Below are 25820 nucleotides of genomic sequence, written 5' to 3'. Positions count from 1 at the left end.
AAAGGGTAGAAGGTGGGGAAATGGGTGAAAGTGGTCAAAGGGTACTAACTTCTAGTTATAAAATAAGTAAGTTCAGGCAATGTAATGTACAGCATGGTGACTACAGTTAACAATACTTTATATCTGAAAGTTTTTAAGAGAACAGATCTTACAAATTCTCATCACAAGAAAAAAAAAAACTCACATTAACTATGTGAGATGCACCAAAACTTGTTGCAAGTATTAAGCAGAAAGGGTGTGCGAAGCTCCTGACATACAGTAGGTACTCAATAAATGTTGTCAATTATAATCTTCCTCCTTTCCCCTCCCATATCTTTGCTCATCCTGATTTTTTTGCCTTGGTATGTACTCCTTACCTCCCATATCACTGATATCTTACTCATTCTTTAAGTATCAGATGAAATGTTACATTTCACATGAAGTCTTTCATATCTTTTATCAACCTGAGAAGAGCACTTTTTATTTTAACTTCACTTCCTACTTCTCATATTTTATTCTGGTAAATGTTTCCCTTACCAGACTATAAGCTTTTTGAGGGAAGGGACATTTGGTTAATCTACTTCTTAAAATTTAACCAGTGCTCTACCTTTAAAAGGTTCAATAAATGTATTTACTAAGAACAGAAATAAGAAAAGCAAGTGTGCCCATCAGAGTCCTGGGAGTTAACCTGGAGCTATGCATGTGTAGGTAATGGAAGTAAGTGATTAGCAAGCAAGAATCTAAGAGAGAATGTAAAAAGAAAAGAATTTCTGACATGGTTTTTCCATCTCCCAGGTGACTTAGGGATCCATGAAACCTCTCTATCAAACCCAGAATCTGAGTTGGTTCCCTTAAGATTTCTTTCCAGTTAGGACCTGAGTAGATCATTCCTTGAAATTCCTTTCTCCTTTATCTGTCTCTAAAGTGAAGACTTAACTTTAGGTTAAATGATTCAGAATTTCACAGCTGGAATTACACACTAGAAATCATCCCAACTCGGGCTTCCCTGGTGGAGCAGTGGTTAAGAATCTGCCTGCCAATGCAGGGGACACGGGTTCGAGCCCTGGTCCAGGAAGATCCCACATGCCGTAGAGCAACTAAGCCCGTGCGCCACAACTACTGAGCCTGTGCTCTAGAGACTGCGAGCCACAACTACTGAGCCTGCGTGCCACAACTACTGAAGCCTGTGCTCCGCAACAAAGAGTAGCCCCCGCTCGCCACAACTAGAGAAAGCCCGTGTGCAGTGACGAAGACCCAACACAGCCAAAAATAAAAATAAAATAAAATAAATAAATTTATTTAAAAAAAAATCATCCCAACTCAATCATTTGATAGATGTGGAAATGTAATACAGAGAAGTCAAATCACACAAAGGTATGCAGTTAATAAACAACAGAGCTGGGCATTCCCTGGCGGTCCAGTGGTTAGGACTCTGTGCTCTCACTGCTGAGGGCCTGGGTTCAATCCCTGGTTGGCGAACTAAGATCCCGCAAGCTGTATGGGATGGCCAAAAACAAACAAAAAACAATACAGCTGACCTAGTTACAAGCTCAATACTCTTTTTCACTACACTTAAACAACAGTTAGGATTCTAGCACATGTCAAAAGGAGTGTGTAATAAGATTATGTCACATACATGTTTTATATTTTTGCCAAGCACATCCCCATATCACTATAATATTGATTCAAATTCAGTTCACCATGATATTCATTTTATGCTGGCTATCTCCATAATCAATAATTCTATTTTATATTTGCATAAAGTTCACCCTGAATTATCTTTTCTTGAGCCATATCTTATTTCCTTGGCTTCACTAGAATTTTTCATAGATTATGATTTTTAACCTAGCTTCCCAAGAACTTGACCCATCTGACCCACTTCTCACATCTATATTAATGAGGAAGTAACATTCATTCTAAAGTGATCCTGTAGAAAATCAGTATGCCTCTGTATAAATATAAGAACTAAGTCAAATTTCCAAAGGTTGAAAACTGAATAATATAGACTCTACCAAAACATCAGTTATGATTTTCTATGGGCTCAAAAAAAGAGAGACAATAAAGTTACAAATTGTATTTAAGTTAAAATCTTACCATTAAATTAAAAACCTAGTTGCAAAAATATTTATTAAAACATCTGTTACCATCTGATGAAAGGGAAATTAAAAGCAAAGATACTTAAAGACACAAAGATCGTTCTACAGATCTACAAAAGAATACCTAAAATTACTTTTGGCCACATTTAAATAGATAAGTCACTGTTAACACACAGGAGACAAGGGTCATTTTCACAAACCACATAACATTTTTTTGACTGTTAATTACTTCTACATCAGAAGATAATGACAAACCATGTAAAGCATAAGTAACTGAAACAAAAACAGTAAGATGAGGAGCATTATCCAAACACATTAATCTTACTGATAGGATTTTTAAAACATAAAGTATACTAAGTTGTTTGAAACATAGGCTTGGTCCATTAAAAAGAAAATGTAACCAATTCATACTACTTATATACAGTTTTATGATAAAACATAGAACATACCAGCTCATGCATCAAATCAAGATTATTAAAGAAATTTAGCTAAGATTCCTTAAAAAATGGTATGGTACAGGGCAGGGGGTGAGTTGATTGGAAGCAAAATAAAATCACCCTCAATTTAAAATTTGAGGGTGATTTTAAATTTAAAATTTTTCTTCTATTCTGATATATATTACAGCTGATTCACCTAATTTTTAAGAGACAGAGAGAGTGTGGTCCTCTGGCAGTTTAGGTGAAATCAGGATCTAAAGGGGACAAAAGGGCAGCATACAGGGGACCTAGGAAGAACGAGGTATGGACCTGGACTCAGCAGCAGCTGTGTCTCATCCTTTTGGTAAGCCCCCTTGATGCCTTGTGCCTTCTACCTCCTGACTGTTTTCTCTGAAAACAAGTGAGACTGCTTAAGTCCTCTTGACTTTACACTGATTTTCCTGCTCTTCAAGAGATGAATTGAATAAGCAGTATTTTAAAGCCTGGATATAGGCTCCAGCTGTTAGACTCTGAAATTTCAGACTTTAAGCTTTTAGTCTATCAGGACTCTCTCCCAATGCTCAGAATTAAGATATAAACAACTGATTGATCCATATGTGTTAACTCACTGTTGCATGTATAATTTATAGAAAAGCAGTAGAAACAATATTACTTAGAAAAACTACTGACATAAATAGCATGCACAGTACCTTTTGATAAACAATGGAGCACACAAGATCCTTGACAGCAGATAAAGATAGTTCCTGGGCTTCGATGGTAATACTCTCCCGTGTAAGGCCAATTTGCAGTAGAAATGAGATTGTATGCACTGAGCCTCTGGAGTTGGTGAGTGATGGTGCACTGAAGCTTCCATTAGAGAGTCGCGCAGAGAGTCCTGTTTTAGGACTTGAACACGGAGAAGGAGCTGGAAGCACAGCAGGAAGAGTTGCAGGTATTACAGACTTCTGGGATGATGGAGGAGAATTGTTTGCAGACATCTGCCTTTCTTTAATCTTTTAAAACAGTTGTCAATTCTTTTTCAATGGTTATGAAGAGGCCTTAAAATCACAGTGGTAAAAAAATGACTGTACTTTCAGATTTAGTTGAAAGCTTCTTTATTTCCTCTTTTAAGCCACTCATGCTGATGATGGCAAGTTCTACAACTGTGAGTTGAATATACAAAAGGTCCCACTTCCCTTAATATCAGTCCCATCAAAGAAGAGTCTTGTCTTTAGGACCACAACCAGGGTTTTGGAAAGGATTTAACATCACTGAATTATCCTCATCAGAAGAGAGTTGACATTGTTTATTTACTAAACATCTTCATCTATTTTCTTTTAAGTCTATTCTTGTCTCTCTCTTTTAATTTCAGAAAATACATAATGAATAAAAGTTGTTTTTCTGTCAAAATAAAATCCTCCTAGTTTAAAAAATAAAAAGTGTTTAGGATTAGTCTATTCAGTACTTATCCTTTGGTTCCTGAATCTAATGGGACACTTTCTCAAATGTCCACACCTTAAATCACCTTCTCAAATGTCCTCATTTTCATTTTGGAGGAGCAAATTTTTCCAGGATTAAGCACAAAGGCTTTTTAAAATAGTACAGGCATATTCCACTTGGTGAATGGGCCCATGGAGAAAAGTTGATGCTTTCTGAAATGTAGGTAGCCTGTAGGTAGAAATTTTTTAGAAACTTTTAATATTTTATACTCATTTAACATTATTTTAAAAATGCAAGAATCCCTGGGGCTTCCCTGGTGGCCCAGTGGTTAAGAATCTGCCTGCCAATGCAGGGGACATGGGTTTGAGCTCTGGTCCAGGAAGATCCCACATGCTGCAGAGCAACTAAGCCCGTGCGCCACAACTACTGAGCCTGCGCTCTAGAGCCCGCGAGCCACAACTACTGAGCCCACGTGTCACAACTACTGAAGCCCGTGAGCCTCAACTACTGAAGCCTGCGCACCTAGAGCCCACGCTCCGCAAAAAAAGAAGCCACTGCAACGAGAAGCCTGCACAACTGCAACGAAGAGCAGCCCCTGCTCACCGCAACTAGAGAAAGCTCGGGTGCAACAATGAAGACACAACACAGCCAAAATAAATAAAATTTATTAATTAATTAAAAAAAAAGAATCCTTGTACTTTTTTAAAATGATATGTTTTGGCTGTATGTTTATAATTCACCAATAAATCCTAATGGGTAGCCTTTTTTTTTTTGGTCTAGTTATCAGAGCCCATGATTTCAGGGAGAGCCTCCTGATAAAAAAAAAAAAAGAGCAAAAAACAAAACCCTGCTATTCCTCACTAATACCTAAAACTTGAAGGTCAAACACTTTTATTCCACAAATACACAACTGAGTTATGACAAAAACAGAAGGGACAAAAAAGAAAAGTAAAACTGACATCGTCATAGAAATAAAGTACCACTTGGCCATACAAAAGATGTATAATACTGCCCTAACATAGACAAGAGTATTCTTTTTTATATTAAAAGTTTAAATCTAAGCAGATTTCTTTCAGAAAACTAAGGAAGCATATACTAAACACAGTTATATGACACACAAAGAAGTATAAAAGACATACAGGAACATAGGAAAAAGCGATCTTGTCATAAAAAATTTCTAAAAGTGAAAAAGAGAACACTAAGCACAGTTACATATGTATCACAGTTTTACATAAGGACAGTTCAAAAACTAAAAGTACGACCCCATGGCTAAGTGAAATGGCTCACAAGAGAAGGATCTTTCAATTTAAATTCCATCCATATACCTGTAAACAAGTCTAATGATGAAAAAGAGTGAAGCATCCAATGTGGTTGCAGAATGACTCTGGAAAGTAGTTAATGGGGCTAAATAAATGAGGATGAACATAACAAAAGAGCAAAAACATACAGATACAGTATTAGGAATGAGCAAGTTCAAGAAAAAGTATGGCTTAGAAAAAAACTGCTTAAAGATAACAGCTTTTAGAACTACATTCAGATAAGTAATTTTAACCCATTTTATATTGTACAGCACTTAACATCTTGTAAATGTTTTATATGCTTTATCTCATGATATCTCTTTGGAATTTGACAAGGCAAATATTATTTATTATTTTTGCAGATGAGTTAACGGAAGCAAAAGCAGATAAAGTAACTTGCCCAGCATCAAATGGCCATTAAGAGGTGGAGTGGGAATCAGGACCCAAGTTTCATACTTTCCTACCAAGTGGTGTCTCCACAATCACATACCATTTCTGAAAGAACAAGGAACTGAGAGAATCACCGCTCAGAGAGGATGTTAAGGTTGAGAGAGCACATTGAGAAGCACAATTGCTCAACTTGTCTTTTGCTTACTTTCTCTGAGTTTTTAAACTAAAGTTGTAGCAGAGCATTGAGAACTGAAACCTGAGCCTCGTGAATACGAGGGACTAACACATCTTTATGGAAGTGCAAGTCTTCGGGTTCAGATGCAATGCACTCCATATTGCTAAAGCAATTAGTCAGTGCAATTACAAAGCTGACTCCTATCATCTTGGAGAAAGAGCTCAGAAAGTGAGAAACAGTCATGGGCTGGAGATGGGTCAGAACGGCTTCAAGTTTTGTGGGCTGGAGGAGTGGGGAAGTGATTTCAGAAACTGCAGACATATAAACAATGTTAACCCTTAGTCAAATCTGAGAATAGATTATGAAAGCAAATGGTTTTCCAATACTTAGAATATAATGATCACTAGAAGTCAGCATGAATTCAAACTGAATGCCAAATCAGCTACATTTACACCTTTTAAAAAGGGGGTTATTGGCCTTTTTAGATGGAGGAAATAATAACTCACAGTAATTGAGCTCTATCTGCCAGACACCGTTCTAAGCATTCCATATGTGTTTCCTCACTTAATCCTCACAACAACCCATTTCATAGTTGAGAAAACTGACTTAAAGTACTTGCCCGAGATCACACAATTAGCAAAGCCAGAAAAAAAATTAGTGTATTCTGGCCAAAACAATTCTCAAGATGATATTCCATGCTATTTTTGTAAATACGTTGTTTGAGTATGAGTTAGATGTTAGTGTAGTTGGTTAAGTTTGCTGCTCTGTATCAACTTAGAGAAGTCTTTAGGGGAGTGCATTGGAACGCTGCCCTTGGCCCTATATTGTTTTTGATTATTTATAAGATAATAAAGACATGGAAGACATGCTTATAAAATCCTCAGAGTGTACAATCTGGGAGAAATAAACTAAAATTCAAGTGAACTATAACAATGATGAGAGTAAAGCTTTACATTTAGTTCAAAAAGTTAAATGTGCAATATAGAAATGGAGAAATGCTGACTTAGAACCTGTTCACTAGAGGTGTGATCAACCAAGAGTTTAATAATGGCTGCTAATATAATGGGTGACTAAAAGAACTAATGTAAACATAAACCCCCAGGACACTGAGAACACATCAGCATCAATCAGCATACTGGTTGCTAGTCAGCTTACGTTACCACTGTATTCATTTTTACAGTCCACACTTTTAAGAGCTATATTGATGTAAAAAAATAATAAAGAGTACATATCTAGATAAAGCTGAAAACAATGTCATGTGACAAATTATGCTTAACACAACCAAGCACAATAATGGTCTTCAAATATTTGAAAAGGTGTTAAGAGAATAATTGGTTTTTCTCCCCATTTTTATATGGATGATTTATTTATTTTTTGCTATTGATAACAATGTATTCATTTATGAAGTGTTATCCCTACTCACACCACACACCCAGGAAGTTGTGTTACTGGGTGGACACAGTGCAAACATAAGATTAGGAAATTAACAGAGAATAACTGGTTTTATTCAGTATCATTGTAGAGGGTAGATAGAGGGTAGAGGTAAAATGAAGATAACAGCTATGAGGACTGCGCTACTGCATGTACAATATCTACAGTAGTACCTGGCTTATCCTAAGTGCTAAGTTTTAGCAATTTTCACAGTAATTAGGTGAAAGAATTAACAATTAAGCTCCTACTTCATACTAAACACTGAAATTGAGATATCATACTTCATTAAATCCTTGCTATGACACTAGGAAATTTGTTTAACTGCTTTACAGAAAAGGAACCAGAGTTTCAGAATTGTTGCCTATCCACGACTACACAGCTAATAAGTGATGGAACTGGGATTCACACCAAAGTTTCCCTGACTCCAAAGCCCATGTTCTTTATACTACTTCACTTCATTACCAACAATCTAACAACAATCTACAACAGGTTTTCTCATGAGGTAATGAGGTCCTTAAAATACCTGGCTTGAGAAGTTTCAAAAAGCTGAACAACTGTCATAAAAAGGTGAGTCAAATATCTATGAATAATACTGTATGCAGGTTAAATACTTCAAAATACAAGACACTGCTGTGTTCAAGAATAATAATTTATTTGTGACAGATATCTTCCCACTAAATTTCCATTTTATAATACCTGCTAATATTAGCCAAATAACAGTAACTGTCTTATGATTATAATCAACTATCAAAATGATCGATAACTATTAACAAACTATGTCATACTTTTGCATAAAAATATTTTTTACAGTTTCAGCATGAACACAAATAGAAGAAACTAAGTGAGCTGTCATATTAGCTTCTGCCCACTCACCCCATCTGTTTTCCCTCTCCTTGTTTTGCTTTACGGAACCTTGATTTGATCTGTAAGATGCAACAAGATGTAGGGTGCAAAATATTAAGACTAAATATCAAAAAAAAAATCTAACAACTCTAATTTTGTCTTTATGCTTCAATCAGAAATCTGAGACAATAGTACACATACTAATTCATAAATCAATTAGATATGTTTGTTGCTAATAGCTGTGAGTTGGCAAGCATTTCTAATATGTTTATTTGCAACATCTCAAATATTCTTTGGGGGAATTATCTGTCACATATTTCATTCAAATGAAATTGTCACTATTGCTGAATGGAATCAAAAGATGGCATTTTAAAGGAATCTTGAGCCCAACCTGCCCTATTATTACAGACAAGGTAAAAATAAAGGCTCTGGAGGTTTAGGTGACTTAACAGAGGGTTACTTCACGGTAACATCACAAGTTGATCTACCCTTTCTCTCCCTCTCCCTCAACTCCCCCTACATATACATTATCTCATTTCTTAGCAAAGCCTCTAATTATAAGAAGCTCTAACAGCAGCATTGTCATTCAACAAATATTTATTGAGTGCCTATTATCTGCTAGACTGTTATGAGAGACTCGGGTTGTACAGCAGTGACCAAAACAGACATGGCTATTGCTCTCTCCGGAGCTTAGAGTGTGATATAGGACACACACATTAAACAAATATTCACATTAATAGCAAGGCAATTACAAATCATGAAAAGTGATATGACAGAGTATACTGAGAGGAACTAATTTCAACTGAGGTTCACAGGCAAGGCACCTTTAAGGAAGCTAAAACCAAAGGATAAGTAGGAGTCAGGGAAGCAGAGAGAGAAGCAAAGAGGATTCCGGAAGACAAAACAAATCCAGCTAGTAAATACTTCAAAACGAAGCTCATCATTTAGTGTAGCCAGTGTCCTTTTTGTACTCAGTAAAGGCAAAAGTTAAGAGGTAAAACACTTTTCCTAGTCAGAATAGCATAATATTTACCATGACTCCCTACCAGTAACAGTTTTCCTGGTTCGATTAAGTTTTGTGTGCTAGGAATGCTAATGAATGCAGGGTCTTTTTTCTCCTGTTGATATGTACTGTATTCTTTTAGTACGTACAAAAAGCATATGGCCTTTTTCAATGCAATACTGACCAGAGTCCTGAAGTCATTATCCATATTCTACCTTGATACAGGCCTGACTTTGCTTAATCCTGATGTTGCTTTTATATTGTATGAAAAATCCAAGTAACTTTGTTCATGGTTTTTAAAATCATAGTTTCTAGCAATTTCCTACATCTACTTATATATTTTCAAAAATGTAACTATTACCTTAGATTAATATAAATACTTTTCCTCCTAAAAGCTCAGTATTCAACTAAATTGTTGCTGGTAAAATTCAGCTCATCTAGACCAGAGGTATTTGAATCTCAGTCTTTTCCAATGTCAGAGAGAACAGAGAGAGAGCACACCAAGTCTGCTCTCTGCTCAGGCACTAAAAAGTTTATCCAGTAACCAGATTACGGACTGCCAGTCTGGTGATGCTGTACAAATTTACGTTTGGCTTAATGTATCTTCATAACCTCTCTCTGCACCAGTGGTATCTGAGAAATCTGACTCATAGCCAGTGAGCAATTTCTTACATACAGCCACTATAAACTAATCACACAAGTGGAGAAAACCTTCTTCTACACTGAAATTAAAATTAAAACATCTCCTAAGTACATTATCTCAAGTTTTTTCATTAATGAGACAACTGCTCCAAAAAGGCTCACACACACGTTCAATTTGAATTACATAATCAGACTCAAAGTACTGTCTGCACAGATTATGAATCATAAGCATGATTATTAATAAATCAAATTAAAAACTGTACTAGCTAATAATTTCCCAATATCAAGTTCTGTAAAATCAGTTTATTTTTAAAATGAGCAATTAACTCTAATATGGTAATATTTTCATCAACTTTAGAATGTCTTTTAAAAATGAGAACAAAATGTCCCTTAAGAAACATGCATTTAAATGACCATTCTTTTTTTCTGTATAAGATTTTTCCAATTCTTATATAATTTTAAAAATTTAATATCCAAGAACTTGATTTATTAAGCTCGTTTTTGGGGGGGCCATGGCATTTTTTAGATTAAAAGCAATCCACTAAGAGAGAAATTTCTATTTTAAAGACGTCACCTCATGAAACTGAAAGCTTCTAAAATTTATGTATTTAAAAGACTCACTACGATCTGAGATGCTTAAAACATTCACTTCAAGATAATAAACCAGTCAACATTCTTGAATCTGAGTCATCCTAAAAAGTTAAAAGCTATATACCAAATTATAGAACTGAGGATGGAAAACTGGCTTGTCAAATATTCAAGTTCCTCTGATCAGGCCGACCACATCTACATTACCTACCGAAGCAAAACCTAACATGAAGGCTTCTGTGACACGTTTTAAATACTTTTAATAAAACTTGTAACATTTTTTTTGGCTGAATGTCCATGCCAGCTCTGAATCCAGATCCTAACACGGAAGGAGGAAAGGGTTCCTTTATTAAGTAAAACTGGCCTAGATCTCGGTCGGGGAACTTTATGGATGCTTTCAGCCACAAATCCAGAGGTGTCCTCACAGCCTTAAATTTACTAAGTAAGCTTGATCTAAAGAAAATCATAGCCGCTAAAACTTTAGTAACTGCAGCATTAAGTACAAAGGAGAAACAGTATAAGAGTAACACGCTAACGTTTTCTAGGGTACAAATTGCGGTATTTTAAAAGTTTTCGTTTCATTTGCCTCTACAGCTCATTAAGGCTGTGTCGAACAAAGTACCAGTTCAGGGTGTAACTTATCCTCCCTAATCAAAGATGACACCGATAGTCTTATTTCCTGTGGGGATGGGTGTGGTTGAAGAGACAGTTACGTCCAAGCCATCAATCTGTGTATGGAAAAGTCTGCAGCTCTCACACACGCTGTCGCTCGATTTATACTCGTGCCTGCACACGGCAAGGCCTATGCTTCTGACTGCGATGACTTCAAATAAAATATCCAACAGGCAATCGAATAGTATGGAGTTATTTTTACTGCTCAAAGACGCAGTTGCGCTCCTCAGTGTTTGTCTTAAGAAAACCCTCCCGGGGATGAGACCGACTCGGAGCTACGCCGCAACTTGCAAAACTAAAGAGTCAGGAAATTGGGGTGGGGGCTTACGTTCTCTAAGCGCCGTCGACTCACTCTTTGCGACGCGTACAAGGTAAAGTGGTGAAAAGAAAAGGGGAAGGCTCATCCAAAATTCGTCAGCGTGAGTGCCGCCAATCTGGCGTTGGGAGCTAGTTGGGAGGACCCGGTAAGAGACTGGGTCCGAGAGGCCAGGCGCGGTGGTCGCCGGCGGAGCGTGACTCCAAGTTGGCGTCGGCGCCCACGCCGGAACTTGGCCCCATCTGGCTGCAGCGCCGGCGCCCCCGCTCACAGCGGCGCCCACCGCCCGCTCCTCCCGCCGCGCGCTCTACCAATTTCCCGCCCAACCCCGGCGGCCGCCGCCCAGCCCCGCGCGGGATCCGAGTCCCTCCGCCACCGCCGCCGCCACCGCGTGCGGGTGGGTGGGGGAGGGGAGGCTGCAGCCGCCTCCGCCGCCTCACCCGACGTGCCGGGAGAACAAAGCGGCAGCCGCTGCGGCGCTAACTTTTTCGGTGTCTGTTCCGCTCTCCCCGAGGCGACTACTTACAGAGGCGGGCTCCGCCGGTCGTGAGAAACTCCGCGCCCGCCAGCGTCTGGGTCCCGGACCAGGCGCCAGCGAGGCTTCACGCGTCTCGCAGGATCCCGCCCGCCGCAGGCGCCCCTTCCTCTGTCCCTCCCTCCGCCCCGTCCCGTCCTGAGGCCCGAGGGCGGGGGGGCAGGGGCGCGCGAGGGGCGGGGGCGCGCGGTCGGCGCGGGGCCTGCCGGGAGCTGTAGTCTCCTCGCGAGCTCGAAACGGTGGTAGCAGCGCGGGGAAGTTGATCACTGTCTTGACACCACGCGCGGGCAGCAGGAGCTCCTGGTGCTCTCAGGCTCGCTCTGCACCCTCCGAGGTCCTGGAGTCCCCATGAGCACTGGGGAGCGGGGCGCGACCGTGCACTTATTCCAGGTACGCACTGTACTTGATACCCATTATTGCTACTGAACTGCCTTTTTCTCTTATGTCGCCCGCTCTGATGTAGGCGATGGTTGTTAGGGGGCAAGAGGTGACAAGTTGGACACGGGACTTGTAAAGGGTCTATAGTAGAGAGCAGTTTTCACCCTGAGGTATCGTCGCACTTCTCCACCTGTTTCACTCCCGAGTGTTTGCCCTCCAGCTGGCCGTTTGGCACAGGGGCCCCGGGCGTTCCACACCCAGGCGGATACGTCCGGAGCCCTTCACCTAAAGCGGAGTAAATGGAAGTCTCTGCTTTCAATGTGTTGGTGTATCCTACTTGTCCATCTTTAAATTCGAGTGTGTCCCCTACCATCAGAGTGAAGTGCAGCCAAGAATCACCGAACCTAGGTTTCCAAGTGACATTGACAAGGGTGACAATGCCGGGTGAAGGGGGACTCGGGTGAGATGAGATCTAGAGGGAAAATACACTAGGTGTTAAATTATACATATTTTATGTGAGGGAAAAGCGTGAGCAGCTGACACCCATTGTCCCAGAAAAGACCCAGGTCTCCTTATGTCCAAATTTCATGCCCAGTATATCTCAATTAAATTATATTGAAACAAGCAGATGGGTTGCAGGCAATAATCCATCCATCCCCATGCAGAGGTCGAGGGCAGTTTTTGAGAACAGAGAGAAAAGAAAGCTAAGTGGGTCCCTACTTTTTATACCAAGTCATAAATCTTACTGGATGTCCCTGGATTTAAACTTAAGCGGGAATTTTTTAATAAATTATATTAAAGACCGGGCAAGTAAAATTCGGTATAACTCTGATCTACTCCGAAGCTATATTTTTAAAAGATGTTTCTGAAACATTTTTTTAAATTAGAAGATACTAATTGTCTCACATTCAGTAATATCTAATTCAGTCTAATTATATTTTGTAGTCTTATTCTGCTATTCTTTTACTTTAAAATTGAAAGTAAATTCACTCAAGTTTCTTTTAAAAAAAAAGCAAAACCGAAAAATGCTCTTACCTAACTTTGCCTTTTTCTTCCTTCCACTTCACAACTGACATTTTAGTCCAAACCCAAATATCCTCTCTCAGCAAGATTCCCAGGATCTCATTGGAGCAGTTTACAGCCAGTCCCATCTCACTAGTGACTCCCGTTTTCACTCGTGGTCCTTAAAGAGACAGAAGTTACTCTTTCTAGAAGTAACTTTTCTAAATGAAGCAAGCTGCTATTTTACAGAGGTGCAAGGATTTGTGTATATGAGAATATATATATGTGTATATACATATATATTATATATACATATAAACATATATACATTTACATTATATATACACATACATATGGTCATTTCATTTCTACTTTTCCACTTCTCTTTTGAAAAATGAAATCATCTCCTTTCAAATCACTGAAAAGTGAATCTTTCAATAATACATTTAAGTGTAAGACTGTCTTTGTCCCTGTAATTTTTTTGCTTGACATGAACTACAGTTTCCTCAGGACATTCCATTCCTATGCCAGGAGCACTGAAGGGTAAAGATTAGGTTTAATACGTGCATGTGAGATTTTTATCCTTGAGAGAAAATATAATCAGAATGACCAAGATGGAAAAGATTTTTCTTCTTGGTGCTTTTTGAAAACTAGGAGCTCAGTGTTCCTCTTCTGTGACTGTAGTTGCAAATCTTGCCCTAGAGTTACTGCCCCCACCCCTTGTACTTAATGGTTAACAACACAACCATTCACACATGTTATTTAATAGAAGCAAAGAAAGTCAACACTGTTGTGACCTAAGGTAGCAGAGTTACTTAAGTCAGAATCCTAAATGCAGAAAAACATGATTTGTTAAGGCCGCACTGGAAGAAATAGTCATTATTTCAAAACTTGAAGTAGTTTTAATTTATAGAACGTGATTACTGGAAAATTATTTTGGTTTTGTGTCTTTCTTCATGACCTTGAAAGATAGGTGAAAAATTCAGAAAGCATTTGGGTATCAATATAGAGTTAGTAAAATAGTTATTGGAACAAATGCTTCAGGATCTATTTCTTTTTCAGCAGAAATATACTTGATATATTCTTCAAAATGTCCTTCCTCAGTTTCCACTGCCACTACCCTGGTCCAGACCCTCCATATCTGGATTGCTGCAAGAGATTTTCGTTGGTCTTCTAGACTAGGATGAACTATTATATCCTTGGAACTCTCTTTTCTGATTTGCAGGCTGTCAATAATTGTTCTGTGCTCTGGTAGCCCTTGATGGATAATTCTCATGTCACTTATCACATTTGATTGTGGATTGAGTATATAGCAGATCCCCCTGTGCTCCCCTTATCTGCCCTTTCCCTTACTGAACTTGTAGAAGCCCATAGTCTTCTGCTTGGATATAACCCCTACAGATAATATCTATATCTAATATTCATTATATTATTTGAACACCAGCTCTGGGCCAGGCACATTCATCCATTTTTTTATAGCTTTCTCTGTTTATTCCATATAACACCTCCCTTGTCTTTTTTTTTTTTTTTTTTGCGGTACGCGGGGCTCTCACTGTTGTGGCCTCTCCCGTTGCGGAGCATAGGCTCCGGACGCGCAAGCTCAGCGGCCATGGCTCACGGGCCCAGCCGCTCCGCGGCACGTGGGATTCCCCCCGGACCGGGGCACCAACCCACGTCCCCTGCATCGGCAGGTGGACTCTCAACCACTGCGCCACCAGGGAAGCCCCCCTCCCTTTTCTTTATTTGAACTTATATGTAACTTTATATACTTTACTATTTGATTATATATTATTTTATCAATATATGCAAATATATTTATATTTGCATATTTATATATACAGATATTTATAACACAGTGTATAATCAAAGAGAGGTGTGGTGAGGATGATTGGACTAAAAGGAGAATTAGAAAACTCTGGTAACTAAAAGGAGTGGTTACTGCCTATGTTCTACCTAGGATTTCATATGGTGTCCTTAAAGTTTAATATCAGGTAATTTGCAATAAAAAAGCAATTACCTTGCTCATTCACAATAATTCCTGTTTATCTTTGTGGTTGCAGAGAAAGAGGTTTCCCAAGAAAGACGAGGTAATGTACAAATGTGCTTCTGGATTTCATTCTAATTGAGTATTAATTAAAAACCTCTGCTTGAAATACTGTAAACTGGTTATGACATACATAAAAAGCCAACTGAGAAAGAGAATAAAGGTGCTACAGACCTGGGTAGGGAGCCAGTATTAAAATTAATTTTTGTACCATCACTGAGCAGAGCAGCAGAGTTAGGGAAATGGGCCCCCCCTCACGCACAGTCTGGAAGCTGCACCAGCCCTGAGGAACCAGCTGGAAGGAATGGCTTGGAGTAGGACTTTGAAGACGGAATCCAACCTAGGCTCTGCCAATTAGCGACTGCAAGTTACTTAATCTCACTAAGAATAGGTTTCTTTACATATGAAATAAGGGGAGATAATTACTCACCCTATAGTGTTGTTGTGAGAATTAAATGAAAAAAAAATGCATCGAATGCACTACACCTGTAATGGGCATTAAAGGTAGTCTGCCTGAGGATGCGTTGTGAGGTTACCTTTTATCAAGCTGTGTGACCATGGGCAAGTTAACCTCTATGTGCTTCAGTCTCATCGACTGTTAACTTGGTTTATAGTAGTCCTTCCCCCATGAGTTGTATAAAGACTAAATGAGGTAACACATGGAAAACATTTTTAAAAACTCACATGGTGAATGCTCAGTAAATGTTAGCTATTATTATTCATGTTGAAGAGTTAGAGTTCTTACATCGCCACATCTCCTGCTGTTGTAGCAGAACAGAGAAAGAAAAGTTGCTGAGCTTGAGTGTATGGAGGGAAATTTAAAATAATAACAAAGAGTTTAAAAGGAACAGGAATCCCTATGCTTATACAATGAATTCCTTTTCACTTCATCAAAGGAAGATCCTCAAATGACCAGAAACCATCACTGCAACATTTTCTGCACTAGTAGTTTCATGTGTTCCAGTGCAGGATAAAATCACTGAACAGTTTTATGTTTGGTGGTTTTACTTTTAATATAGTTAGACTATAATGACCTGAACATTTTACTATAAATTGTACTCTGATCATGACATCTCAAATTTCAAAATCTCAAGTCTTTCCAGAAAAAATTATGACTATACAACCCTAGACTTTACATTGTATCAGTCACTTAAATGATGATGATGGCATGTTTAGCTGAAAGCTGATTATTGTTAGTTTGTCTTTTTTTCCTAGATTCTCCTTGAAACATTACAGTCCTTGATGTATTGATTTAATAAACATTTTGAAAGGCTACTATGTGCAAGACAACTGATAGGATCTATAGATGAAACAACTCCTGCTCTCAAGAATCTAAAGTTTATTAAGTGAGATATATGAAAATCTATTAAACAGAGAAGAGAGTAAAATAAATAAGTAGGAGGCGAAATAAGCAGGAAATGTCAGAGAATTACAAGACATAACCCCTGACCTGGGGAAGCCTAAATGCATACAAAAAGAGGATTTTAGCTGGGCTTTGAAGAAAGGATAGGATTTGGGAATATGGGGGAGAGGAATGGGAGAAAAAAGAAAATTCTAGGTAGAAGCCACAGTTGAAAAGGCACATAGGTGTGAAAACATGGGCCACATTTGTGGATCAAATAGTTCAGTTAAGCTGAGCCGTAGGATTTTCTTTTTCTCACACATTTTTAAAAAAAATGAGATATGATTCACAAACTATAAGTTCACTTTTTAAATGTGTACAGTCTACTGGTTTTAGTATATTCACAAAGTTACACAACATCACACTACCTAATTTCAGAATATTTTCCTCACCCCAAAAAGAAACCTCATACCTGTTAGCAGTCCCTCTCCAGTTCAGACGTGGTGGGTCCACCCACCCAGCTCCCAGTGGAGTCACGGTGCTTGCTGTTGGAAGCCCCCTGGGTGGGCAAGCACAGGATGGTGAGTGGGGTGGGAGTGGGATACTGGCAAGGCACCTGCTGCATCTGCTGCATGTGGCTTTAGTCTCTGTCTTACAAATCTGTATCTCTAGCCTCGATCTCTTTCTGCAATCCCTGGAATGTTCCACAGAGAGACCACAAATTCAAAGTGTCCCTAAATGAACTCACCTTTCCTTGAAACCTCTTCCTATCTCCACTCCTAGTGCTTAGTACTAACATCTGTTTGGTCATCCAAGACAGAAACTTCTTAACTCCTTTTCCCTCTTCTCCAAATCCAGTTGGTGACCACGTCCCATCAATTTTGTACCATCACATCTCTGTGTTTTATGCCCTTTCTTCTTTTCCATGACTGCTGTCTCAGTTCAGGCCTTCATTAGCTCTCACCTGATCTACTGAAATGACCGTCTAAGAGATTTCCCTGCTTGAATCTTCTCTTCTTTAATCCACTATCCACTCTGCCATCAGAGTGATAGTGCTAAACTGCAGAATTGATCGTATGATTTCCTGAGCCTAAAATTCTTCAGTAGCTAACCAATGTCTTTATTGTGCAGACTTTTTAACATGGCATGTAATGTCCCTCCTCATGGTTTCTCTTAATGCTACTCCTCATTCCTCACATATCTAGCAACTTAAGCAGTGGTGGACTGCTGGCCGTTCCCCAGTGTGTTTTTGCTCAAGTGATACCCGTCTCCCCCTTTTCTACCTGGTAAGCAATTCCAGGACTCATTCAGTTCAGTCTCTCCTCTATGTCACCTTTCCTGTCTACTTCAGTCAGATGGTAATAGCCATTCCTTTCTTTGTGCTCCAAACTTGTCCCTTTCATATTTATTTATTTTTTATTGAAATATAGTTGATTTACAATGTTGTGTTAATTATTGCTGTTCAGCAAAGTGATTCAGTTATACACACATACACATACACACACATATATATATATAGAGAGAGAGACATTCTTTTCTGTGTTCTTTTCCATTATGGTTTATCATAGGATATTGAATATAGTTCCCTGTGCTATACAGTAGCCTTGCTGTTTATCCATTCTATATATAAAAGCTTACATCTGCTCACCCCAACCTCCCACTCCATCCCTCCCCAACACCCTCCCTCTTGGCAACCACTGGTCTGTTCTCTATGTCCATGATTCCAAACACATTCCTTTCATAGTTCCTGTGATACTTTATGGCACAACTCTCTTACTAAACTGTAAGCTCCTTGAGAGCAGGGGCCATACCTAATTTCCTGTGTCCCTTGCAGAGTGCCTTGCACAGTCTTAGTGCTCCACAGACATGGTTGAATACTAGACATCTGGGAGTCACTGCATAGGGGGCAGAATGCAAATATGAGAAGGGATGAAATTACCCCGCAGGAAGACCAGAGACAGGAATTACATTTACTGAGGTCCTATGATGCTGAAGGAGGCATGATTCTAGGCTTAATTCTGTCCTTTTCACTAATCATATGAGGACTGAAGAATGTCCATCCTATTTGGCAATAATAAGTTTATAATTTGTTGACTCTGGTGAGAGAAGTGCCAGGAGAAAATTGAGGGCTAAAGCCAAACTGCAATGAATTTAGGAGACAAACAGAAGATAAAAAGAGGACATAGAGAGTACACTGGCAGTTCTCAGATTTCAAGGACCAATAAATTTACAAAAAAACAGACTGAGTTGCCAACTTCTTGTTTTACCAACAGAGAACATTAAAATAAAGCAAGACCTCAAAATCACTAATCCTTAGGAAAATGCAAATCAAAACTACAATAAGATACTGCCTCATACCCATCAGGATGACTACTGTCAAAAAACAGAAAATAACAAGTGTTGGCAAGGATGTGGAGAGATTGGAATGCTTATGCACTGTTGATGGAAATGCAAAATGGTGCAGCTGCTATGAAAAACAGTATAGCAGTTCCTCAAAAATTAGAAATGGGATTACCATGTGATCCAGCAATTCCACTTCTGGGTATATATATCCAAAAGAACTGAAAGCAGGGTCTCAAGGAAACCACTGACAAAATGAAAAGACATCCTACTGAATGAGAGAAAATATTTGCAACTGATGTGATAACTAAGGGGTTAATATCCAAACTATATAAACAGCTCATATAACTCAATATAAAAAAAATGATTAAAAAATGGGCAGAAGACTTGAATAGACATTTTTCCAAAGAACACATACAGATGGCCAAAAAGCACATGAAAAGATGTTCAACATTGCTAATCATCAGAGAAATGCAAATCAAAACCACAATGAGATATCACCTCACACCTGTCAGAATGGCTATCATCAAAAGGTCTATAAATAACAAATGTTGGTGATGATGTAGAGAAAAGGGAACTCTCGTACACTGTTGGTGGGAATGTAAATTGGTGCAGCCACTATGGAGAATGGTATGGAGGTTTCTCAAAAAAACTCCTAAAAATAGAACTACCATATGATCCAGCAATCCACTCCTGGATAAAACAAAAATACTACTCTGAAAAGATACATGCACCCCAATGTTCATAGCAGCATTATTTACAGTTGCCAATATATGGAAGCAACCTAAGCATCCATCAGCAGATGAATGGATAAAGAAGCTGTGGTATATATATATATACACAATGGAATATTACTTAGCCATAAAAAGAATGAAATTTTGCCATTTGCAGCAACATGGATGGACCTGGAGGGTATTATGCTTAGTGAAATAAGTCAGACAGAGAAAGACAAACACTGTATGTTATCGCTTGTATGTGGAACCAAAATATAAAACAAATGAATGAATATAACAAACCAGAAACTACTATGTATGAAATAAGCAAGCTACAAGGATATATTGTACAGCATGGGGAATATAGCCAATACTTTCTAATAACTTTAAAAGGAGCATAATCTATTAAAATATTGAATCACTATGTTGTACATCTGAAACTTATCTAATATTGTAAATCAACTATACTACAATTTTTTTAAAAAAGGCAGGGTCTCAAAGAGACCCATGTTCATAGCAGCAAAAGCCACCTGTGAATGAATGGATAAGTAAAATGTGGTATATACATACAACTGAATATTATTCAATCTTTAAAATGAAGGAAATTCTGATGCATGCTGCAACATGAACCTTGAGGACATCATGCTAAGTGAAATAAGCCAGTCCCAAAAAGATAAATACATCCAAGGCAATATATGATAATTTGTTGAGTATTTACATATGTGCTAAGCATTTTATACTCAATATCTTATTTAATGTAAACAACATTATCAAGAGTTTAAATAGTAGGCATTGTAAACTCTACCCATAATTCTCCCTTATGAACACCAAATAAATAGATTACTCTCAAAAAAAAAAAGACAAATACTGTATGATTCCATTTACATGCGATACTTAGGGTAGTCAAGTAGTCAAATTCATAGAGATAGAGGTAGAACGGTGGGTTGCCAAGAGCTGGAAGGAGGAGGGAATGGGAATTATTGTTTAATGGGTCCAGAGTTTCAGTTCTCCTAGATGAAAAGGGTTCTGGAGATAGATGAGGTGGTAGTTGCACAACATTGTGAATATACTTAAAGCCACTGAACTGTAATCTTAAAATGGTTAAGATGGTCAATTTTATGTTATGTGTATTTTGCCACAACTAATCAACAACAGAGCATGACAGTAAAAAGCAAACTCAGGAAGCTACACCAATTATTATGTTAATTAAGAATATGTAGCACCAAATATGAAGGAAGAGTATAAGAATAAATAAATAAAGCTTTTGATTAAATGCAATTACTTTATTAATAAAACATTTTTTTCCCTTAATTTTCTCATTTTGTAACAGACTGAATAAGTATAGTCATGCACAGGCATTAATATGGAACTGACATTTGAGAACTAATGCTGTTAATTATATTAAAAATGGAAGTGAAGGGAAAGAGGGCAATAATTAAAGAAGGTAGCAGTGTCAAGGGAAGATCATTGCCGGCCATTATTGGTTAAGCTGTACTATTAGGTACTATGATGAGTCACATATTTCGTCATATTTCTGGCAGGCACTACTTTGAATAATCATAAGGTATTTGTTTTCAGACATTCAATATTTTATTGAGAACTTAGTATGCTGCCAGGTCCCTGATCTTGTAAGGATTATATTATCAAAATCTTTGACACATAAAAGCATATGCTAAAGGTGTGTGTGTGTGTGTGTGTGTGTATGTGTGTGTACTATAAAATAGTAGTGTTAAGTAATGCTGCATAACTTAATAAAGATGAACATGAAATACCAGCACACAGAGATGTATGTAATCAAGCTATTATCTAGCTACTATATCATGTTTCCTTCATATTTTCAGTCTCTAAAAATCCTGAATAATAATTTTTACTGTATCCTATATATATATGGCATGGTCCTGAGTGCCATGTTTCCTGTCTGAGCCATTAGCTTGTTTTCTGATTGGTGTTCAATTTCTCTATTCTAAGAGTAGAATTGAAAGGAGGGGACAATTTTGGGAGTGTGGGAGGGATGGATTGGGAGTTTGGGATCAGCAGATGCAAACTATCATATATAGGATGGATAAACAAGGTCCTACTGCATAGCACAGGGAACTATACTAAATATCCTGTAATAAACCATAATGGAAAAGAATACAAAAAATAATCTATATATATATGCATAACTGAATCACTTTGCTGTACAGTAGAAATTAACATGACATTGTAAATCAGCTTAACTTTGATAAATTATAAAAAGAAGAAAGAAAGGGACCATTTTGACTCAGAGGAGAATGCAGATGCACAGTTCTCTTACAGCCACTTCCTTTGCTTATGAAATTTCCTCCCAGCATCTTTCTCAGATTACAACTTTGCTTCTTCCTAGTTTGTAATTTATATTTTACCCTGGACTATTAGAGGGATTTTCTTGGAGGACTAAAAAAATATATCATGAAAGGCAATTATTCAATCTCTTTTGCTTTTTTTACAGATCTCTAGATTCAAACTTTAGTGTTCACCATAATAGATATATGTGACTTTCTGAGTGAAAACCACAGAAGATCAAGGTTTGGCTAGCGACAGAAGGGGATTAGTATTACTAAAATTATATGCTGAATCATTTAAGCTCCTTTTAAAGGGAAATTTAGGTACACTATTGGCCTGGTGCTGATGATGAGCTCTGTTGAAATGCTTTTTTTTTTTTTCTTTTTCTTTTTTTTTTGCTGTACGCGGGCCTCTCACTGTTGTGGCCTCTCCCGTTGTGGAGCACAGGTTCCGCACACGCAGGCTCAGCGGCCATGGCTCACGGGCCCAGCCGCTCCGCATCACGTGGGATCTTCCCGGACCGGGGCACGAACCCGTGTCCCCTGCATCGGCAGGCAGACTCTCAACCACTGCGCCACCAGGGAAGCCCTGAAATGCTTTTTAAAACATTAAAATTGAAGGTGAATTAGTTCATCTAATTTATTACAGTCTGAACAATGGAGTATATATAAACAGTAGGGTTGAAAGGATTTTTTATGACCACAATCTGTACTGCCTTAGAATTACTAAAATACACAATATACTTTACTAATGTTTTCAGATACATAAATAAAGCAAACAGCATGCATTCATCCTATCCTACATTTAGGCAAAAATAAAGAGATATATGGGGACATATGTGGTTTAAGGCAGAATTTGGGTTATGGTATTATGTCGCCACTTTCCATTATTATTAATAATAACTACTTGAGGCATTGTCAGCTTGGTTTTTTTAATGACTGCCACTGTTTTCTGTGGATCTGTGTCATTTTTATTTGCTTTCTTAACGTTCTATTTTTGAATCCTGTGGAAAGAGATTTTAGAGACTTTCTTCCTCTTTCATTTGAGACTGCTGGGCTTAACTGAATCTTAAAAACAAGCATTTTGGGGGGGGTATGACTTGAAAATTACTCTTCAAACGATTGTTCTTTCATGAAATGTCAGAAAGGGCCTAATTAACAATCACAATTAATACTGCTTCAAGATTACACAATTGAGAGAAAGAGTGTTTTTACAGTTAAATCTGATTGTGGTCTGTGTAGCCTGATCAGTAGAAAAACCTCACAATTTCCTATCATTAAAACATAGGTAAATAGGATGTAATACCTCAGAAAACCCGTAAATGACCCCAAAGCAAACGGCAACTAAGTGCTTTGGTCTTGACTTTAGATTATATTAACTTACATTTTAGTATTTAATTTTAATACCTATGGTATTAGATATCTGTTTAAAGGAGAGAAAGCAACACAAAATGAGTACTCTGCTTAAAACTTGGAAATAAAATAATTTCAGGGCTTCCCTGGTGGCGCAGTGGTTGAGAGTCCGCCTGCCAATGCAGGGGACACAGGTTCCTGCCCCGGTCCGGGAGGATCCCACATGCCGCGGAGCGGCTGGGCCCGTGAGCCATGGCCGCTGGGCCTGCTCATCCGGAGTCTGTGCTCCACGGCGGGAGAGGCCACAACAGTGAGAGGCCCGCGTACCAAAAAAAAAAAAAATAATAATAATAATAATAATTTCAAAAGGTTTCTGGTTTTACACTCAGTAAACGCTTACCTCAACATATTCCAAATTAGATTTTACCACCTGCTTAAATTTTCTCCTTTGAACCTGGAAAAGCCTGTAGGTTAAAGTGTGCTGCCTGCATTGAGTTGACTTTGCATGCCCCTGGGCAGGTTCTGTAACCTCCCTGTTCTTTAAATTTCTTAACAGTAACACTGAGGATAATAATATCTCTCATCGTATGAATTTATAAGAATTAGAGGATCTTGAAAAACATATTATTGACACACCTAACCTCTTTAATCATATTCTCAACTTAAACCATAAAAATTTAGCTAGTAACTTTGAATGGAAACAAGTTCTCAAGCTAACAGCTTTTTGTCTTCCACGTATTTTCATTAATAGATTCCAGAAATTGGTGCCTTTTCACCTATTTGATCCTATGAGGTACAAAAAAAAAACCCACAGAATTTTCTGAATAAAAAGTGAAAATGTATACACTATGTATATATAGTCTCCATAACAATCAGTTGCTTGAACATTCACATTACAGTCAATTTTGGTAGTGTGTAGATCAGAGCTGTCTGTTCTGTGAGCTGTAAAGAGATGATGTTTCTCTTTGGTTCTTCATCTTTTGATTCTCTTTGCCCTCATCTCCTTGAACGGATTAAAATTCCATACTAGAGATTCATTTCTATGGATCTTGAAGACTTTTGGTTTTCAGAGCCCACAGAGAAAAACTGGTTAAAAAAAAAAAAAAAGCAGCACAAAATTAGTAAAGGAGTGAAAAGAATTTTGTTTGGGGCCAAGATTAGTGTTGGTGAAAGGAATCAGGGTTTATGGGGAATGTTCTCCTTCCCTTCTTTGAGGGGTGCATAAACTTATTCTAAAGGGCTGGGAAGGGAGAAAAGCAGAGGAAAGATTTTTTTCTTAACTTTTGTTGCCACCTTGACTTGACCTCTGATCTGGTGAAAGGAGTTGGGAAGATTTGCAGGAAATCTGGATTCCTGAGATTTCTAGGGAACAGCAAAAGTCTGACTCTGTACTGCGGAAGCAAACATTTTAATTTTTTACTCCATTTTTGAAAGCAGTGGTGGACAGATGTGGGCAGGGATATAATGTGGGCCTCTTTATATTCTCTGTGGTTTTTGCTAATGTATTTCTCAGAGTGTGTGATTAATGCAGTGGTTCTCAGCCCTGCTAGAATCACCTGGGGAGTTTTAAAGAAATGTGATATCTGCACCACAGATCAGGCTAATCATATCAGAATCTCTAGGGGTGACACCCAGGCATCTTTTTTTTTTTTTTGTAGACAGTCTTGATGTGTTATCTTTATTCTGTATTTCATGGTGTAAAACCAGTGAATATAACTAAAGTGTTAGTGGACTGGATGAAAAGAAACTGGTTATTAGGCAAGAACAGGGGTTGTAGTTACCCATGACTACTTTTAGCTATGCAGATTAATATATTCTGCAGGTTTACAGCTCAGCACCTTCACCTTTTTTCACTGGTATTTCATGTAAGTCTTCAACCACTGTAATTTTTGCTGATGACGAAGCTTGTCCTTGGGAATGGGATGCATTGCACTCATATTCTCTGGCATCTTCCTTACTAAGAAGGAGATACCAGCACCCAGCCAGTTACTTCATGCTTTTCTGGGCCACCCCGGGTCTGAATGGCCAGGTTGCCTCGGTCACCAAGCAAGAGTTCTGCTCTTTGAACTCCATAGTGACCCCTTTTAACCTTGTTCCAGTTGAGGACAGGGGTTGGGATTCCGATGACCTCGCAGCTAAAAATACGGAACGCTTCACGATTTGCGTGTCATCCTTGCGCAGGGGCCATGCTAATCTTCTCTGTATTGTTCCAATTTTAATGTATGTGCTGCCGAAGCGAGCACCAGGCATCTTCATTTAAAAAAAAAAAAAAAGCTTTTTAGATGATTCCAATGTGTAGTCAAAGTTAAAACCATTGGCTTAATGTTTTAGTTCTCCTGGGTAAAATAGCCTTAACACAGGACTTATCAAATGTTTCACTCCTTTACATCAGTAATAGTTATTGAGGGCCTCTAATAGCTTTCATTTACATGGGTTATGTCTATTAATATTTATTGTATTGAAAATTAGAACAGTCATTTTATAAATATTTAATTATGGATTTATTTTAAAACAACAAAAG

The 25820-nt window shown here is 38.3% G+C and overlaps 2 protein-coding genes and 1 non-coding gene across 4 annotated transcripts in view; 1 reads left to right on the top strand and 2 right to left on the bottom strand.

Annotated features, from left to right (window-relative positions):
- The window catches only part of PRKD3 (protein kinase D3), a 77226-nt gene extending 65288 nt beyond the window's left edge, over positions 1 to 11938 (bottom strand). Inside the window, exons 1-2 of one of the 2 annotated variants that reach the window (XM_027113360.1) lie at positions 11816 to 11937; positions 3202 to 4159 (exon numbers count right to left, since the gene is read on the bottom strand). In XM_027113360.1, coding sequence (XP_026969161.1) covers positions 3202 to 3489 — 288 coding nt within the window. In that variant the 5' untranslated portion in view covers positions 3490 to 4159; positions 11816 to 11937. Of the gene's footprint in view, positions 1 to 3201; positions 4160 to 11815 lie in introns of both variants that reach the window. The other variant, XM_027113362.1, reaches the window with a different exon arrangement.
- A 219-nt stretch (positions 11939 to 12157) lies between these two features.
- Positions 12158 to 25820, top strand: part of QPCT (glutaminyl-peptide cyclotransferase) — a 49189-nt gene continuing 35526 nt past the window's right edge. Inside the window, exon 1 of the mRNA XM_027113368.1 lies at positions 12158 to 12214. Coding sequence (XP_026969169.1) covers positions 12173 to 12214 — 42 coding nt within the window. The 5' untranslated portion in view covers positions 12158 to 12172. The remainder of the gene's footprint in view (positions 12215 to 25820) is intronic.
- Positions 25437 to 25542, bottom strand: LOC113624211 (U6 spliceosomal RNA). Its single transcript, XR_003434257.1, has one exon. It is a non-coding gene; the product is annotated as a U6 spliceosomal RNA (small nuclear RNA).

The sequence above is a fragment of the Aethalodelphis obliquidens genome, unplaced genomic scaffold (assembly GCF_003676395.1).
Source record: "Aethalodelphis obliquidens isolate GAN/ISIS:26980383/991018 unplaced genomic scaffold, ASM367639v1 scaffold12, whole genome shotgun sequence".
NCBI classification, from domain to species: Eukaryota; Metazoa; Chordata; class Mammalia; order Artiodactyla; family Delphinidae; genus Aethalodelphis; species Aethalodelphis obliquidens.
The sequence above is the reverse complement of the archived record's forward strand: the minus strand, read 5'-3'. Positions and strand labels throughout refer to the sequence as shown.